The sequence below is a fragment of the Dufourea novaeangliae genome, unplaced genomic scaffold (assembly GCF_001272555.1).
Source record: "Dufourea novaeangliae isolate 0120121106 unplaced genomic scaffold, ASM127255v1 scaffold170, whole genome shotgun sequence".
NCBI lineage: Eukaryota > Metazoa > Arthropoda > Insecta > Hymenoptera > Halictidae > Dufourea > Dufourea novaeangliae.
In genome coordinates, this window is record NW_015374081.1 from 1,331,232 (window position 1) to 1,350,877 (window position 19,646).

The window sequence follows — 19,646 nt, forward strand, 5'->3', positions numbered from 1 at the left end:
GACGAGGATTATGGTTCATTGATGCGAGCTCCAGTCGATTTAACCAAGGTCACGGTGAACCGATATTGGGCCAGACACATTTCTCGATTAATGAAATTGCTGGACACGATATGCCCTTCCGAGATTCTTGGCGCACTTGAGAATCTTGTAATATCGTCTTGAAAGCGATAGTTGCGGGATGTTCCTATAAATGAGAATTCCAATAGCTTGTTTTAACTGTGGTAATGCGTACCACCGAGTTTTCAGCTTCCAAGTAGTGGATCGGAATAATTATCGATGGAACAGACAAGCGTACAAGTGTACGTAAGAGGAGTTTTTATCGAACTTGAACTTCCGAACGATGTCAATAACCGGGTCAATAGTGACCTAGGCTGAAGTTATTGTCCCCCATTTCTTTAGACCTAAATTCTTGCTGTCCTGAATGCCATCTAATTTCGTCGATACTTCCACATTCGTTTTTAGAACTTTTTCATGAATTTCACAAAATATATCTGGATCCTAGAGCCAGAGTATATTAAGCCACTATTTCTGAACTTTAGAGAAGAGCGAATCAAAGGTGAAGAAACCTTGTAATTTTGGAAAGATTAATTAAGAATTCAACAAGAAATAGTCACTGCCTTGGAACCATTATTGGAGTTAAGACATGTTTCGATACGTAGAAACGGTGAATTTTGCATTAAGTTCCTTATGTGACAAATTTTACACTCTTTGACTCGGAACAAGATAAGGACTTAATATGAGTTTTAGCCCCCGACCCAAAAAAGGGGGGTGTTATAAGTTTGATGCCTGTATTTGTGTGTCTGCCCATAGCTCCGTGGCTCATCAACGAGTGATCAGATTTTGATGCGTTTTTTCTGTTTTAAAAAGTATATTTATAAAATTGATTTAATAATTTTTGGTCAAAATCAGTTCAACAGTTTTGGTCTACAATGTTCCGAAGATTACGACGTATCTGAAAATGCTGAAAATTTCAGATTCCTTCGGGTCAGGGTTTTTAAAAATTTTTAACTTAATTTCTTGTCGATCGACAGTTAGAAAGTTCTTTAAATCCCATCAAAACATTAGAAAACAGTGTTACTCTAATCACTAGTCCATTATTTCGAGCAAAAACATTATAACAAAAAATAGTTTATCTCTTAAATAGCCTTAAAATGACTATTGGTTCTTCATTTTATGAAAAAGAAATTTTAATGCAAGATACGAAAAAGGCGCGAAAAAAGACAAGCATTATACATAGATTGTATGGTGTATTGGTCGTTTTGAAAAGATGTGTGATGAGAGTAATATCTTAAAAAAAACTAAACTAATGACTTCGGTCCATTCCAGACAACTGGTTTCTTTATAGAGATACACAAATGGTTCAATATAGGCAACTCTCCCCTAGATATTTTCATTCTGCCTATAACAACATTCGTTTACAGTTTACAGTAACAAAATTTCTCTGTCCTTCAGATGTCGTTATAAACGTACTCCACTGTATCTCAGAAGATTCTTCCGATTTCGAACTCTCGATTTCCACCAAAAAACGATAGCAGGCTAAGTTTTCAAGCGTGTCGCACAAGTAGAACTATCTGGTAGCGAGGTTCCGTCGAGCCAGAATATAGCCAGCCGAAGTTCGGCCCGTCTATTTCCGGATCACCCTGTATGCGAACGAAGTTCTCGGTTCCTCCGAATCGTCGTTCCCTGTCTCGCCTGTGCTGGTCTCTTTGCGAGGATTCGCGCGAGCGAGTGTGCTCGCGGGGACGTGCTCCTCTCTCACCTAGGCACACACCACAGGCACACAGAGGCTGCCTTTGAGTGTGCGCGCGCTTGTGCGCTACTCCCACTCCGATACACCCTCGCGGCAGCAGCCAGAGCACCGACAGACTCGGTCGAATGGATTGTACACACTATACACGCACACACAGAGAGCCCGAGAGAGCGCACCCACGCGACCCGCGTTTCGAGCCAGTCGTACGTTCGGGTATGTGTATGTTTGTATGTGTGTATGTGTGTGTGCACGTAGCTCGAAACGCTGCGAGCACATCGCACCGCACCACGCACGTTCGTGGCGGCCATGCATTCAGCCAGGCCAGCCAGGTAGACTGCTAGGAAATCGGCCGACCAACCAACGACCGACTCACGGAGATTACGAGCGATCGATAACGTCGATCGATTTCCCCTATGGGAACACACGCGACGTCCCCCAAAGAGCGCGGGATTTTCCCTCGCGACACCATTCCGAGGAGACGATCCTTGCGGCGACTCGCGGAATCACGGATCTCCTCCGACGAAAATGTTCGCCCGTGTGCGTTCCCTCTTCTTCCTGCCCGACAGCTTTCGATCGCCTCGAGGATCGACGCGGTACCGTTACAAGAGAGAGGGACAGAGAACCCAGTGGGTGAAGACCGTGTGCACCGAAATTAACTGGAGTTTCACTCTCGATCCCACGGACCCCACGAATCACGGGGATTTTCGTGGTGGTACTGGGGATGGATTTGTTTGCCCGTAATAATTAATAATACAAGTTTGTCTCGGAAATGTAATTCGGGTAATTATTAGAAGCATTTAGACACACTGTGCGAGTAATTCTCGTGGGTGATTGTTCTCGCGAGGAAATTAATGTTTTTTTGTTTGATGATTCCCGGAGGATCCGAGCTATGGAATTGAGAATTTTCAGTTTTTTCGTTGGAGGTTTCGGGGATCAAAGGGGTTTCCCGAATGATATTGGAGAGCTGAAACTCGAGGAGTCGACGGAACTCCAGGGGTGTTCTTTGGTCAACTTTCGCCCTTTGGACTTGTTTAACCTAGACGATTGCGGATGAACCACCTGGAGGGCCTAAGCGGTTGTCTGAGGGACGCACTTGTAGATGTCGGTAGTATTTTTGAACCAGAAATTGGTTATCCCAGTGTTGAAGAAAATGGCAATTAGTTGTGTATAATTGGTGGAAATGGAATGTATAGTTGGTGGAAATGGTCGAAACAATGATGTATAGTCGGTGGAAGTGATCGAAACTAGAATGTATAGTTGATGGAAATGATTGAAACTACAATATATAGTTTGTGGAAATGGTCAAAACTACAATACACATTTGGTAGACATGCTAAAAATCACGATGTATCCATGGTGGAAACTCAAAGCATAGATTCTGGAAATGTTTCAGTTAATTCTCCTAACCTTACCTTTCGATTGCACGATCTCCCCCTAATCTTCCACCTCGTGTACCAAGTGTTTTGTATCTCGTTGTAGATCGATTATAACGGTGATCGTAATACCCGTCACTTTTACTCTCCTCCCGTTAACGGCGCCCGATAATATCACCGTTGTATTTACGCGCACGTTTAATTTCAATGCGCTCCGCGGCCACCTCGCGGCGTGATCATTTTACGTCCTTAAAGGATACGGTTCCGCCTCGATAAATCAATCTATCGCCTCCGCCGGCTTCTCGGACTGTGCCGCGGCAGAACAGACTCAATTAAAACCAGTCGTCCGGTGTGTTTCGCGCCGGCTTCAAAAGATCCCCCCTCCCACCCCATCCCCCTTTCCACGTTCCACACACGAGCTGGGACAACGCGATCAGACGGTCCGGCACTACGGAGAAATCGCTGCGGAGGAGGCTCCCTCCGCGCGAGAAGTAAATATTAAATTGTACCCGTGCGGTGGTTTCTCGTGGCGCGCGGCCCGTTGCGAAGAATGCCGTTGCGACACGCTCGCGAACACGATCTCGACGCGTAATTTGCATAAGTACGTACGTGGAAAGGACGAACGGACGGGACGATCTCCCACTCGTAAATTCGACTCGGCGTGCACGCGCGCGCTAGCTCGCTCCGTTCGCTGCTGTAGTCGCGAAGGACGCGATAAGAAGCGTGTGGTGGCCGAAGAGAGAACAGCGCGACGGCTCGTGGATCCCCCCTCCACGCTTCGTATGTCTGGTCGTCAGAGAAACAACGATTCGTCTCGATCGATCGAAGAGGAGTATATAACCCTACAGTCGCGTGCCACGATTTATCATCGATCGTCCGGCATCGATTGGATGTTCCACGGTAAACTTCACGGACTGGATAGGATACACCTGGCGTCGGGATAGAACGGTCAGAGGGAGTAGTGGGTGGTACGGTGGAAAGGAATCAGTGGAAAAGGAGGAAGAAAGGGGGACACAGAGAAGAAACGGCGAGGAAAAAAAAAGAGAAAATCATTCACTGGGTAAAGAAGGGAAGAGAGCCGAGGTGGTAGTCGCAGCCATCGCCGTCGTCACCGTCACCGTCGTCGTAGTCGTGGTCGTCGGTGCCGCCGCCGCTGCCGGCGGGAGGCTCCGAAAACCGAGTGCGACCGAGCGCAGCCGAGGAACGACGGAAACATACGAACCTCGGCGGCTGCTCGAGCGACCTAACCAGCGACACGGCCAAGCAGTGCGGTGCCGACTCTTGCTGCCGCAGTTACCAGGTTTCCGTGGCGCGCGTGCACTAGTGTTTACGCGTCGAGAGAGAGAGAAAGAGATAGTTCGCCGAAATCAGAGAGAGAAAGAAAGAGAGACCGGTCGAAACAGAGCCAGAGAGACAGGAGCAAGACGAGGAGGAACAAAGGAAAGAGGCGAGGAGGAAGCACACGCTCACGGCCGGGGCTTTTATCGTCGCGTAGAGCCGCATGAAATTTTAGGAGCGGCACACACCGCACACAGAGACACGTACACACACACACACACACTGTCGCGTTATCGGAGGCAACAGCGACGTATTATACCCGTACACACCGTACGAACACACAACGTACCCTGTGTCCCGTCGGTGCGAGGCAACGCGAGGCCGTACACCGAGACGGAAAGAGAGAAAACCACATCGTAGCGTCTTCGTCGTCCGGGGCGTGGGTGCCACCACAGGGAAACGCGCCGGGTATATATCTTCTCGGCGTAGCGCGATTTCGCCCGCTAGGAAACCGTGGAACGACGCGGGGCGCGCGGAGAGAGGACGGGATGATCGTGGACTGACCGGATCCTACGCGGTGAAAGAGATATACTGTGCTGTCTACGTCCGATTCTTTCGTTCGCTGGTCGAAAAACGGTGACGCCAGCTGAACAAGCTAGAACGGTGTGAGGTCCACCGAGGAGGCCACCGCGTTCAACGGGTGAAACTTGGAAAAAAGAAAGTTCTCGCCTCGAAGATATTCGGTCCGGGCAGTGATCTCCGGTTAGGTGGTGGTCACGTGTGTGTGTATGTGTGTGTGTGTGTGTGTGTCAGCCGGGTGAAAATCGTGTGAGAGCGCCCGCGGACTCTCGAAAAAGCGAGACTTTCGCGGTGTCCGTTCGAGAGTAGCAAAGAAGATACGTCGCGTGGAAACCGTCTCAGAAGGCTACTTCTTCTAGTTCTTGGGATATATACCCGTGGTTCCGTCGGGTGAATCCGTCGGCGTGAACAAGCACATATATATAAACACACCTCGAGGGAGAGAATCGTGGAGCTCGAACGCGACCGGTTGCGCCGGCTATCCTGGAGGACGATGACGACGGTAACGGGGATCGCGAGCGGTAACCGGAGGACGATCAGCTCGAGAGGTCTCGATTGAACACCGCTCGCCTACGCTCTCGACTACTCGACTACTCGAGCCCCGGTGGTTCGACCGTCGCCGGCGACCGACCGGCTCCTCGGTCCCGTCGTCGCGACGGTAACTGTTCCCGGTGACACAGTGTGCCAGTGAGTGCTGTTCGTGTGCCCGAGAAAAAGATAGAGCTTTTCTATTCCACCGCCCCGTTTCTACGGGGGGCAATCGGTACCATCCGGCGGTCCGCGTACCTGCCGACGGCTCGCTTGTTCACGTTCCCTCCCAATTGGAGCCGTCGGGTTTAGTCGGTTCGAGTGTCGAATCTCTCTTTCCAGGACACCTTGTGTCCCTACACCGAGTGTATTTCCATTGGGACGAGAACCAGGACTTCAGGGTGAGCTGTGTGTACCCCCCTGTTGTGTCCCGAAACCGAATCTCCCTCCCTGTGTGTCCCTTAGTAACGGTTGCTCGAAACGGGGAAACTCAGGCGGAAGCGACGGGAAAACGGTCGTTCGAAACCCGCGAGATACACCTTTGTCCCTGGGGGTGTCTCGGTGTGTCCAATTATTGGGAGACAAAAGGAGTAAGGTATTTCTCGTTCGGGGGGGCGTGTGCCTCGAACTTGTGTGTACCCGACGGGGAACGCACCGTGAACAACTGAACTTCACTTTGCCTGTACGGCCGAGGAATATTATCCGTCGGCGAGGATGCAGGTGGCAACGCTGTTTAGGGAGAGCGCCACCCTGCTGGGTGCCTCTAGCCTGGACCCCCCGCAGACCCACCATCACCAAGCTATACAGCAGCATCAGCAGCAACAACAACAGCAGATACAGCAACACCCGGCGGATCTTCACCTAGCCCATCAAATGCACCATCACTACAAAATGTAAGTCCCCACTGATGATATCGCGCCCCCATACTCACACTGGGACACGCAACACGACGGAGCCATTGTGGTCCCTTTCTCTTTTCGCCGAATAATCGCGCGTACCGGCCGAAACGAGCCGGGGATTCTTCGGTGGGGGGACCGGATTCCGGGTGCCGTCGGATCGGCCGATTCGTAAACGGGTCGCGAAGAGACTACTTTTCGAAATGTCTCTCGTGCGCGTTTCTCCGACTGCGTAGCCCCAGGATTTGGCCCCAATACCGGGCACCTCTGTTCCAAATCGCCGTTCCATGTTGTAAGACATAATTATACAGGGTGTCCCACGCAATTGGAACAGGCTGTATCTCCTAAACTGTTGGGAATAGAAGATGTTATAAGTAAAAGTTAAATGGTATCAGACGGTACATAATATGCAACTCATTTGATGCACTTTTGTGCATCGGTGCATCAGAAAAATGCAACTGCACGTTTTTTTTAAATGGACACCTATGTTTTTGACTGCACCAATCGATGCAGTTTCTTGTGCTCTACATAAAAGTACTAACATACTTATGCCGTAAACTTATTCGTTAGGAATCTATCGAAGCTTCATGTTTACAAACATTGTAATGGAACATAACGTAGATACTCCGGAACACTTGCCGAGAGACCGAAATGATTCAGAGAACTTTTAGCTTCGATAACTTCCTAACGAATAAGTTTAGGGCATAAGTATGTTTACTTTTATGTGGAGCACAAGAAACTGCATCGATTGGTGCAGTCAAAAACATAGGTTTCTACTTTTAAAAAAAGTGCAGTTGCATTTTTCTGATTCACCGATGCACAAAAGTGCATAAAATTAGTTGCATGTTATGCACCGTCTGATATAATTTAACTTTTATTTATAACATCTTCTATTCCAAACCGTTTAGGAGGTACAGACTGAAACAGGCTGTTGTTCCAGTTGCGTGGGACACCCTGTATAAAACATAATTATATCAAGACGTAGTTATATCGGAAGGCATGTTCAGGCCATTGAGAGAGAGTGAGCGGTAAATAAACAAATGCCGTCGATGATGCCGCATTGAAGCAACGCGACGGGGCATTTGTTCGTTGCGTGAGCATTGCGTTGCCATACATTCGAGCAGTTCGAAGCGTATCGTTTAATAAATTATTAATTTGTTTCGTTTATGACCATCCTTTTATTTTCGGCCCTTTACCATATGCTCCGATGGGTCTGGAGCGTTCACAGAGTCCCTAATTGTGCGAAGGGACGTCTTTGCACGAGTAATACGCGTTTTGTACGTTTCACTTTGGGTATTCCTAGCTCTAGTTAACGTCCACGTTGGTCACTCGAGGCTGTGTCGATCAATGTAAGCGCACGGCCTTCGATCGATGTCAGCTGATCGATCGAAATATGTTGTCGAACGAAGTGACGGGGAAACCGGAAGTCGTGGCTTAGGAAGATTGTTAAACTTTAATCAGTTTACAGATTTACCAGTAATTATATACTTCCCATTACAAATACTCCTGACAAAATCTTCGATTCTTGGTATAGTAAAATATAGGGAAAAATTGCTTTTCCTATATACAAAGTTTGATAAATAAAAGTTAAGTAATAGTTTCTAAATATTTTTAGAACACCTGAAATTGTATATTTGCAAACACAAAAACCATCCTGCTAGCGAAGTGTTGAGTATCACGTTCACGCCAGCCTGCGATATAGTTTTATACAGGGTGATAAAAAAGGGTTTATAACTTCTAGGGTAGATAATACTCGCGAAATGAGGAAACAAAGTCCTAGTCGAACATGAGTCGAAAAATTAATATTTTTAATGCTAGTAACATAGGTATTATATGCAAAGTTTGACAGGTAAAAGTTAAGTAATAGTTTTTAAATATTTTGAGTTTTGTGCATGCCATAAATACAATCTTAATTCTTTCATTCAAACATCATTCCGAAATTGTAACTAAATATTCACTAGAAAATTCCCGAACAAAGCAGTATACTCTATTAACTGATTGTTAATATTCACAAATATATTTTAATTAACTACACCTGAAAAATAAAAAGAAATCTTTCTTCGGGTCTTAATAAATTCACCCCTGAAGAGACTAAGTTAAACCGTCCCACAATCAAAGTCTTAATATTCAGAATTCAACGTCCGTCGCACAGTGGTCCAGAATCAAAATTTAGCAGCTCAAATGGTGAAAAGCAAATTTCTTTTATGTTCCAAAAGAATTCAAAACAACTTACCATTAACATCAAAAGTTTCTTTCATGAATAATTGTTCTCTTTGGACCCTTTCAATCTCAGACAAAAATAGAAAAAAAATTCCCCAAAAATTTGTTGGGAACAGTGTTAGTGAATGATCATCGAAGAGGATCCCCAAAATTGATAAGAATGTGTCTATTTACTCACTTCTAATTGAATAAAATTTACATCTTTAAAAAATTGTGATTCCTTCAGCTAGATAAGAATTGCTAAATTTTCTTTCTGGACCACTGTGCGTCGGATCGAACAGCGTCCTTCTCTCGGTTTCCCGATTATTTCGGCACCGAACGAACAGCTGCCGAAAGTATGAACTTCGATACAGTCGAGTCCCGTTGGTTTTTGGCCGACGAAGAAACACGCCCACGGGAAACGTGGAGTGGACGATCATCCGTGAGAGGTTTTTTCGCCGGGTGGCTTTCGGATTCGAGAGAACCGGGTCCACCAGCAGACGTTATCGCGTTGTCGACGCAAACCGGTACTCTCTCTCTCTCCTGTCTCTCGGTGAGATCCCCTTCTTCCACCCTCTGGAGCCACACAACGGGGAGGGGGGGACCTTTTTACGAATTTCGTCACGCGCCTCGAAGGGACGGACGGCTAGCATTTGTATTCGTTGTGCAAGGTCTGGTCGTGCCTTAACCTCGTTCCTTAAACCGTATAATTTGTTCGACGTATCTCGACGTTGACGTTCCCTCGTCCCCTCTCTGTGGACGTTATCGACGCGATCGACGTCGCGACGGTAAACGTCGGGCGCCAAACGGGGGGAGGAGGAATGAAAAACATTCGAATGAAGCGGTGGTACCGTGCTGGAGAACCGCGGCGAGCTCATTATCGGGAAATAAAGATACGAAAATGAACAAGACTCGTGAGGGAACGAATCGAACCTGCACACACATCGTTTTTTTATGAAACTTAAATGGGAGGTAGGTCACGAAAAAAATATTTGAGAAGTACTTTTTATTAATCGGCTGTCGTGCGTGTTAAGGGGGTGATAACAGGCCCCAAACTTGGGGGATGAAAGGATCTTTTGGAGTATCTCGGAAATTGGAGGGAATAGAAAAAGTGGTTTTCTTTTAAATTGTGTGTTTTCGAATAGAGAATTTAGTCACATAAGAAAATTTAAGAAATAATTATTTGTTCGAATAATATATTAAAAAATCGAATTTTTTTGATTTTCTCATGTGACTAAATTTTCCATTCGAAAGCATACAATTTAAGAACAGAAAACTTTTTCGTACTCCCTCTAGTTTCCGGGATATTCTCATCCCTCGACTTTGGGGGTTGTAATCACCCCTTTAACACAGACGATGATAGATAAAAAAAAATACGTGTCAAATATTTTTTCGAGAAGTATGTCCCATATAAGTTTCATTAAAATCGTCGTGTGTGGTTTCGGTATATTCCCTTGTCAGTTCGCGCAGATAACGAGGGAATTTCGTTGCGCTCACTTACGGTGAAGCTTCTAGGCACACACTTAGGCACGTTACAACCATCCTTGGCATTTTTTCCCAAGATTAATCATTTTCGGAGCTTCTGGCCCATAGATCCGGATGAAACAAAAACAAAGATTCCCTGGTTCCAGTGGAATTTGGTTTGTGTATTCGCACTCGCCAAGAAGGTCGAGACATTCAACCGCGCGATTTCCGTGGAAACGGCGACGATAAGCGTATTCGACTCGCGGTCGCCGGAATAACCAAAGCCAAACCGCGAGAAGTTTCGTGCAGACGCGAGGGCGCCAATAGGTCAAGGCTACATCACGCTTCGGCGACTATATCCTATCGGCTATCTCTCCGCTCCGGCGATCTTCGAATTTGCATTCAGTCTTCCCACCCCACCGAGTCACGCAGAGAGGATTTCTGGATACGGTTCTTCTTCTTGGTAGAAAGCACCCTGGGGTAACGTCAAGCAAACGTCTAAACCTTGTCAAACTAGTCGAATCAGTAACAATAAACACAAGAAGGTGATGACTAGACTGCCAATTTTATGCGTTGATCCTAAATGTGAGTGTTCAGTAAATAATAAGTGAGACGACGGCGTAGAATACCAAAAGTTTCGTTGGAGGGATCTCACTCAGGAAGGAAGAAACGTAAACGAAGCCACATGGCCGTGGAGAACGTGTTTTGGCGCGGATAACGTTCGAACGGTACGGCGGTAAACGTTTTCACCGCGAGACCCCTGTAATAGGGACCCGAGGAACAACCAAGGGGGGAATAAACGAAAGAAAAAGACAGCGCGTAGAGGTGGCCACGTGTCACAGATAAATCGTGCTTCGCCGATAAATCGATCTTATCAATAAGATCGAGCCTCTTCCTTTTTCCATTCCTTCCCTATGCCTCTTTCTCTCTCGTTCGCGAGCGCTTCACAACTCGTTGGATTCCTCCGATTCGCTCTGCCGGTCGGTCCCGTTGAAGTTATTCATGTATTCCATAAGTTCGGAATACATGAATAGCCTACAAGATGTGCAGGTATCCCCGCGAATCGTCGTCTACGATAAAGCCGTACTACTCCTCTTCCCGCGGCAATTTAGGACCGTTTAAGATCCACCCCGTCGAAGGAATCACTTGCGACCAGACGGACCTGTCCGACGTCGGGAAACTTGTCTCTCGGAGAACTTTGAATCGGACGCGCACGAATTTCCCAAAGAGTTCCTATTTTATTTTTGGTATTGGCGATACGAAATGTTTTGAGGCGGATTGAAGTGTTCCGATTAGAATTGAAGAGTCTAGGAGAAAAATGATCATAGTTGATTCTAAATCGATATTGAAATTTTAGCATCGTGTGCTAAAGGTTGACCCTAGTGTTCGTAAGTGAGTACTAGAAATTGGGACTTTGACCTCGAAACTTTTTATGGTCTCGATAAAATATCTTCAAATCCTTTCAGATCATATTTAACACTAGGTTTACGGGCACTTATCGTGTAGGTATCTCCACGGCACGCATCAACGAACCCGCAGATTTTCTTTAAAAAAACAACTTATTTTATATAATACACAATTTACGATCTCTGAAATTAATGCATAGCTATAGAGATAGGTATACCACATAGAGAATTTCGAGGTTAGAAAGCATTCGAAATGCGTCAAAATGACGCGTCCCGTAAACCTAGTGTCAATCCATTTCTGATCGATTTATGTATTTACAGTTGAAAATTTGTTCTGTTAATATAAAAAACATCGACTTGAAAGTTTACGACACGATTGTTTTACAACTGGGTGGTACACATAGGAACCGTACCATAGGTGACCCGTCCGTTAAGTGTTAATATTTATCAATGTGAAATACTTGAAAATACGAGACATAAAAGCAACCGGAACAGAAAGACAGGGGTGGGGGGATGGATAAACGAGAAAAGAAGGGCCGCTTATAATTGTTCGACAAATATCGATTCATTCATAAAGAAGTATTATTTCATTATAAAAATTGAAATTTCCACGTTTAAACAATTAAAACATGACGAAAGATTCTTTTTATCTTTTATTCGAAACTTTTTATCTAGATAATGAGTCTGCCCACCTCTGGTGGATACACACACACACAAAGCGAAAGAATCTGTGGGGGGATGGATAAGCAGGAAAAGAAGGGCCGCTTAAAATTGTCCGTAAAGTGGTTCGAAGTTCGCGGCGGCACGAAACGCCTGAGTGTATCCTACCCCCTCCTCCTCACCCCATAACCCTCGTTTGCAATAATCCAGTTCATTTGCTCGTCGCGCGCGTTCCCCGTGAACGGATGGGGAGGGAAGCGCGTGTTACGATGCACGTAGCTATCAGGGGCCACTATATTAAGATCCCGCAATCACGGCAATTATTCCGCAGTGGGTTTGCGATTTTAATTATCCCCCGGCCTACGGTACAGACAGACGTATCGTACGTATGTATTTATCCGGTGCATTATTGCCTCCCCCCCTCCCCGCCCCTTCTCGAACGTGACTATCTCAGCCTTCTCGATCGTAACTGTCGACTTGGTACCTACTCCGAGAGGATCGAGATTTCATCCCTGGGCACTTTGTTCGTGAACGTCGCCATTGGGAATCGCAATTGTTTATTGGCGGTTTAGTTCAGCGTGGTCGAGTGGTTGTTTTTAACACTACAGAAGTACCAAACCCGTCCAAATGGCGGATTTTAGATTTTTTAATGTACTATTATGAATTTATGTTAACCTCTAATTTTGTATACACTTGGTATTATATTATACTAAGGTATATTGCATTATATATTATATGTTGCCGTATATTAGACAATTTAACTTAGCGTACATTCAATGCTGGTAGTACTGGTATTACAATTTTGGTTAAGAATTCTCCATTTTCTGTTATCTCTTTCGTCGATTTCATTATACAGTGATTCCTCGATGAATGCGACTCGAAGAACGGGCGTTATCCCCACCAATCAAAACAGAGCAAACAGAACCTACGCAGAAATAAAAGTTACCGTTTCTTAAGATCTCTAAAGCTGCATTTACCGTTATAGTTCTTCAAAAAGGAGGGGGAAGGGGGAATTCAATTTTCCAAAAAGAATGATTTTTTCAAACAATTTTACACGCAGCTTTATAGATCTCAAGAAACGGTATATCTTTTATTTCTACCATTTTGTGATATCTTTTGTTGTTTACGACTTATAAGCACGTAAATAGAAAAGGCGGTTCGGATAAAAGGGTTAATAAATCTAGATAGGTCTAATAAATATTTCTGCAAAGATTCGTCAAAATCGGAGTGTGTCAGTCCCCGATATTCCCTTGCGAAATATTTGAGGTTACGTTCTGTGGGACACCTTGTATACAAATTGTCGGTAGGTTCACCGTTAAACGGTGCCGCCTCAATCCAGGGTTGTCCGAACAGGGGTTGGAAAAAATCGGACGCGTTTTTTTCTCTCGCGTGAACCGCACGCGTGATACACTCTCGATCCGGGGCAGATTGTTTCGCGTCGCGGATCGGGGGATGGTGTGGGGGGCTGAACAAAAAAAGGGAAAAACACCGACAGGACTCCGCGGCACGCCGGCTTTCGGACTCGACGCGCGTAAATCGCGTTCCAAAAGTCATACGAGACTCGAATTTCGTGTCTTTCTTCCTCCATTTCGGTTTCCTTCATTCCTCTCTGCCCCCCCACCCCTCGTGTTCGACCGTCCGAAATTCTTCTCCCGTTACCTTTCTCCTCGACCTACCCCCTCCACGATTCTCCGATCATTTTACGCTCGTCCTTTTTTCCCTTCTTTTCTTTTGCGCGCGCTCCTCAATATTTTTTTTCTCCGCCGCTTTTGCGCGCCCGCGCTCTTTCCTCCTTTCTTTATTTCTTCTCTTTCCGTTCTCGTTCTTCCTCTTTTTTTTTTTTCTTCCCGACGCTGCGCGTCGACCGAAGAGAAGGCCCTCTTTCTCCTGCCCACCGCCAAGAGTCTCTTTTCCCTCTCTCTCTCTTCACCGTTTCGTCTCGCTCGGTTATCTTCCTCGTGTTTTTATTTTAGCCCGAAGCAAATGCCGTGGTGGAAACGGAGAGACGTGGAAGGGGGGGGGGGGGTTGGAGGAGGGGGATGGGAAACGAAGTGGAGAGTAACGACGAAGAGGAAAGAAAGACGGACGGGAGAATAAACCGGGCGAGAGAAGGAAAAGATCTCCTCTTCCTCCTCCTCCAACCGTCGCCTCTTTCGACTCTCGCAGACTATGGTTTCGTAACACGCGTCTTTCCCGCTCTCTGTCTCTCTCTCGCCCATGCTTCTCCGTCTCTGTCTCGTGCAACGAGCTCCACGGGCACGGAGAGAGATACGCGCGTCTCTCCAAAACCCGTGGATACGTGCAGGCACCGAGAGAACAACACACGACGGTGTATCCTAATCCTTACTGAGTAAACGTGGGTCTTTCATGTGCAATTGGTTTTTCAGTGGGTTATTTATTTATATAGTTTTTTAAAAAGGTCTGGGAACATTTGTATATGGTATTTTCGAACGTTCTGGAGTAAGATGGGGGGGGGGCAAAGGATTGCTTCTTGCTAGGTTTTCGAAAAATCCATACCTCTCGATGGCCATTAGTTTATGAGATATTGGATGTTCAGTGCCGAGGAGCCTTGGAAACTCATCGAGGATTTACTGTAATTCAATGTGCAGTACACAGGTCTGAAAAGGTGTATGTTTTTTGAGATCTACCATACTCAACAATCATACTAAGGGTAATCGTATTAAGGGTATTTATGGACGGTGGCCAAACTTAGGCTCCCATATACTTATACGATATTTTTTTATAAACTTGACATACTGCATACAAATATGTAATATATTTTTGCTGATTTTATTGTGCACTGTGATGTACACACAGATTGTAAGCGCAACTCACTATTTAATACTATTACAATAGAGGATGTAGCTCTCGAGTATTTCTGATAGGCCATATATGCCTCCTGTCCTGACAAAGTTTGGTCACTACTGGTATATACAGTAAATCCTCGATGAGTGTTCAAAGTAGCCTCGACTCTGAACATAAAATATTTTATAAACTAATGACCATGTTTGAAATTCCAAGCTCTATCACTCTGCTAAACCTCATTAAAAAGTCTGCGTTACACCTGGGGACCTCTCCCTGTGTCAGTGCCAAGAAGCCATCGAACACTCATCTTGGATAACAATTATTTGACCTCATTAACTGTTTAAAGCTCAGAACGACACCTTTAGATACTGGTGTTTTTCACTGTGTATTATTCGAATAAAATTCTGCCTAACTCTGTTTTTGGCCAACCGTATCGAGCAGCAAGCGCGACGAAACACACACGGCCACCGCCTTTTTCCGGGCGTTTTTGGTGACTCACGGTGTATCGTTCGCTCGCTCGCTCGCGCTGCTGCTCCTCTCGAAACGCGCGTGACGCAACCAGATTCTGCCGCGACGCCATGCAACAACGGCTACGACGCGTATCCGCGAAAAGATTTACCCATCCCCCTCCCTTTGGCCGTTTTCCTCCATCAGCTATCGTATCCACAGAGCTGTTCGCCGAATGATCTTCGATTACTACTCGATAACGTCAACAGGTTCGCAGTTAACAGTTCCTAATTCAACTGACCACTGCGGTTCTGTGAAGGTCCACCTTTTGATTTCGGAGAAACTTGGTAAAATTGCGTCAAATACTCCCTAAATACTACTGTGGGTAAAAAAAAAAGGGGTATTCGTACACTCTTTAAAACAGAACACTTTCAAAATTGGACCAAGTGATTTAAGCTTCTTTGTAAAGTTGGAAGGATTAGTTTACTAAATAATGTGCGAATATTAACACTTTACTGCCGGGAGAGTTTTTGTGTTTGCAAATATGAAACTTTATGTGTGCGAAAAATACGTAGAAACTGCTGTTTTATTTTTATTTGTCAAACTTTACATATAGGAAAAGCGATTTTTCCATATTTTTTAGTATTCTAGTTCTTATTTCAGAAGATGTACTACTACGTCATCCGACATCAAACTGTTAATTTTCAAATCCGCTAAAAACGTATGAAATATCTACATGTGGGAGTATTTGACACCATTTTACCAAGTTTCATCAAGATCAGATAGTCGACCTTTACGGAACTACATCCTGATTGACTTTCCGTTCATGTTGATTATATTTTGGAACGAATTTTTTTAAAATATATTGGTATTTTTATAAAATACTAATATAAGCAATCATATGCTTCGATTAGTCTTTGCAGACTGGAATGGTGCGTGAAGTTTCTGAAATTCTTGGTTCAAAAAGATCTATACACCATCTAAGGCCAAAGGCAATCTAGGCAAAGTTGGCTCCGTGGAGTTAACACCTGTCCCCACCATCGTGTTGTGAGTGACAGAGTCAAGAGTCTGGACTTCTTTGTTTCTACAAAGGCACACGGTGCGACAGAAAGGTTGGAAGGGGAAACAAGCTCGTGAGGGGCCCCTACGCTGCCCAGCGCTGGTCTAAGGATTAATCAATATCGAAAAGTATACGAACATTACAGATCACACGATACAAGTATTCTAATTAATGTCGACGACGATAGTCATCGATGACGATCCTCATGCAGGGCTTCTACCGAAACGTAAAATACCGGTATTGTAACGGTATTTTCGGTTGTACCTTCGCCCTATATAAGCCCTACCCTTGTAGAAATCGAAAAAATACCGGTATTTATTTCGGTTTTCGGTAATATATAGGTTTCGGTATAGCTTTGATGACATAATATTGATTTAAGTACCTGTCCTCGTGTTATTCAACGTATTAACCCTCCCAAGGCGAATATTTTGTAATGTCCGTACAACAGCAGCGTCTGGGTCCATTTGGACCCCCATACTTCCTACTTTTTAACCGTTTGCACCTGATTGTCCCCTCCGAAGGAACAAAATACAGTGATTCCTCAAGGGGTGGAGCTCCTGTAAAGGGTTAAACATATTTTAGAACGCAATCCTTATAGACAACCTGTTATTTTTATACGACTCGATACTATCAACTGCTAGCCCAAACACCATCTCTACTTCGATGTGTTATATTATGCTACTAAAAACTTTGGTCAATTGTTCTTAGACATCACCCAATGAGCGTCAGGCGTCCTAAACCAGTCGAAACTCACTGATGTCTTTTACATTTCGCAGGACATGTTTATCCCTGGTCCAAAGTTCGCTCAAAAAAGAACGTCAACCGAAAATACCGGTATCGTGAAAAATGAGGAAGAAGAGGGTGCCATTATTAAGGGGAGGGGGTTGATGCACGTGGAAAGGGGCTTATCGTAAACGCCGAAATAACCCGCGACCCCGTAAAGGTGGCCTGGGGACGCGTCAGCGACGCGCAACCTACCGTACGACTTCGCCGCGGCGCCAAACAGCAGCACCTAGACGACGACGAAGCCGTCCATACGGATCTCTAGGGAGCTCCGCGATTATTCCGGGCGCAAATTTATTTTTATCAGGCTGTACCCCGGCCTGTTCTCGCTCAGGAGCCAGCGTTGCCGGATTAGAAGTTTTTCCGCCTGGTTTCACCGCGAAACTGACGGGCACCGTCATCGCGACCGGAGGAAAATACATTCTTCTTGTGGCCGTTAAAAAAAGACGGGACCGACTATCTCTCTCTTCCTCTTTCTCTCTCTCTTTGTCTCCTCTATTCGCGAGCTTTTCGAGAAACATCGCGTGTCGACGTGTGGAAATTTCTCGGGGCGATACGTGTCTTTGGTATTTCCGTTCGACGCCGAAACGGCCGTGGAACCTCGAAAAACGTTCCTCCGCCGCAGCTCTCTCTATCCACACTCGAGGCGAAGGTAATCTGGCAACATCGTTTGGCGTATACGCGCGTCGAGAACGTTTTGTGCGACTAAAGCCTACTGTCCACTGACAAGAAAAGGCACAGAAGTGTCCCCCTCCGATTTTTATGAAACTTCGTATGTCTGTTAAGCAGTCAAAAATAAGGGATACGTATTTTTTTGTATCGGCTGAGACGCGACTTTAAGGGGTCAAACCACCCCTCGAAGTTTCGATCCGAAATTTATTTGTTATAAACAAATTATATTTTGGATTATTTGTTAGCACCATATTATTCTACATAAAAAAACCGCAAACCTCGTCCATTAAAAGTTTTCATGTATCTCTTCTGGTTTTCGAGATAGTACTTTCGGGTTGAAAACCGGTATTTTTCGGTTGTACCTTCGTAACCCGTTTAGAAACCGAAATACGAAAATACTGGTATTTTACGTGTCGGTAAAAATCCCTGCCATGTATACAATAGAAACTATACCGGTATTAAGTTCCTGAGTCTATGACGCGTCCATGACGCCTTAGTGGATAGTAGGCTTAAGACGACGAACATCGTAGTCGTCGCGTGATCCAAACACCCGGAAAGCTAGCGCGGAACCGGAGGCTGATCATCGCGCGGAAAGCAATTCACTTTTTTTTTTCGATCGTGGGAGATTATGACGTCGACCGACAAAAGAGCCACGGATACGATGATTCGTAGAATCAACGAAGAGGGGTGGGGGGGGGGAACGGACGCGACCGATTATCCTTGAGCAGTCGATAGGAGGATCGAAGGAGAATCTCCGTTGCGGTTTTACGGTTGCTCGATACTTCCGAAGCTCCTTCTCGGTTACGTAATTCTCATTAACGCGTCTTCGGACGCCCCGTGGATCGTAAAAAATTGGATAACGACAATCGAGACACCACGTGTCCGATTAAGGCCTACTGCCCACTAAGACGTTTCGTCATAGACGCGTCAGAGGTATTTGACGCTTCCTGGACGCTGCTATCACAGATGAGGCATAGGAGTAGACATTTCATCCAATGTATTTTTGCAGTCCACTTTTCTGGGGTTACGTACAGACTTTTCTCGACTATTGTCCCGAACTTGGGTCCGTGCCGAGACAATAATCTTGTAGGGAGGAATGCTTCTGACGCTCGTAAATTCGTTTTTTTCCCGAAGTCTCGGCAATAGAAGCGGAAGGGCAACAAAGTATATAGCATCTCTTCTTAAATCTAAGTGGTGGTGAGTGAAGTTCTGGGATTCTGGCTTTTGAGTGGTTGACTTAGGTATGTTAGAAAGAGATAGCAAATCCTCAGAAAGGTACCTATCTCTATGTAAACTCGCATCACCCGTTTTTAAGGAGATGTGCAATGTACATTTCTATGTTCGTGACGTGACGGTCATTGTTTTATATTGGTCGCTACATGGAAGCGTCCGGTGTCTATGACGAGATGCCTCAGTGGGTAGTAGACCTAACCGTCTGTCCATACTCTTAGAAAATGTTTTTGAACGGTGAATTTTCCGCGTTGCAGTGAGAGGGAGGAAGGGGCGAGATTCCGCGCGACAGTAAGGGGGCGGAAAGGGTGTGGGAAATATCACGAGGGCGTAGAATTTCGGATTTCTGCGACGAGCAGGCGCGGTCAGACCAACGAATCCTATCGGTTCCTACATTCGAGGCAAGCAAGACCGCCCGTAAATAGCCGCTGTAGCCGCCACCGCCACCGGTGGCGGTCGTAAGGGTTTCCCTTATCTGCGTCAGCGTTTCTGCTCCGCGCGATTACCTACGGTTTC

General features: G+C 45.6%; 1 protein-coding gene across 1 annotated transcript in view; it reads left to right on the forward strand.

The window, feature by feature from the left end:
- The first annotated feature begins 6,096 nt into the window (after positions 1–6,096).
- The window catches only part of LOC107190717, a 96,798-nt gene continuing 83,248 nt past the window's right edge, over positions 6,097–19,646 (forward strand). Inside the window, exon 1 of the mRNA XM_015579577.1 lies at positions 6,097–6,401. Within this exon, the coding sequence (XP_015435063.1) occupies positions 6,223–6,401 (179 nt within the window). The 5' untranslated portion in view covers positions 6,097–6,222. The remainder of the gene's footprint in view (positions 6,402–19,646) is intronic.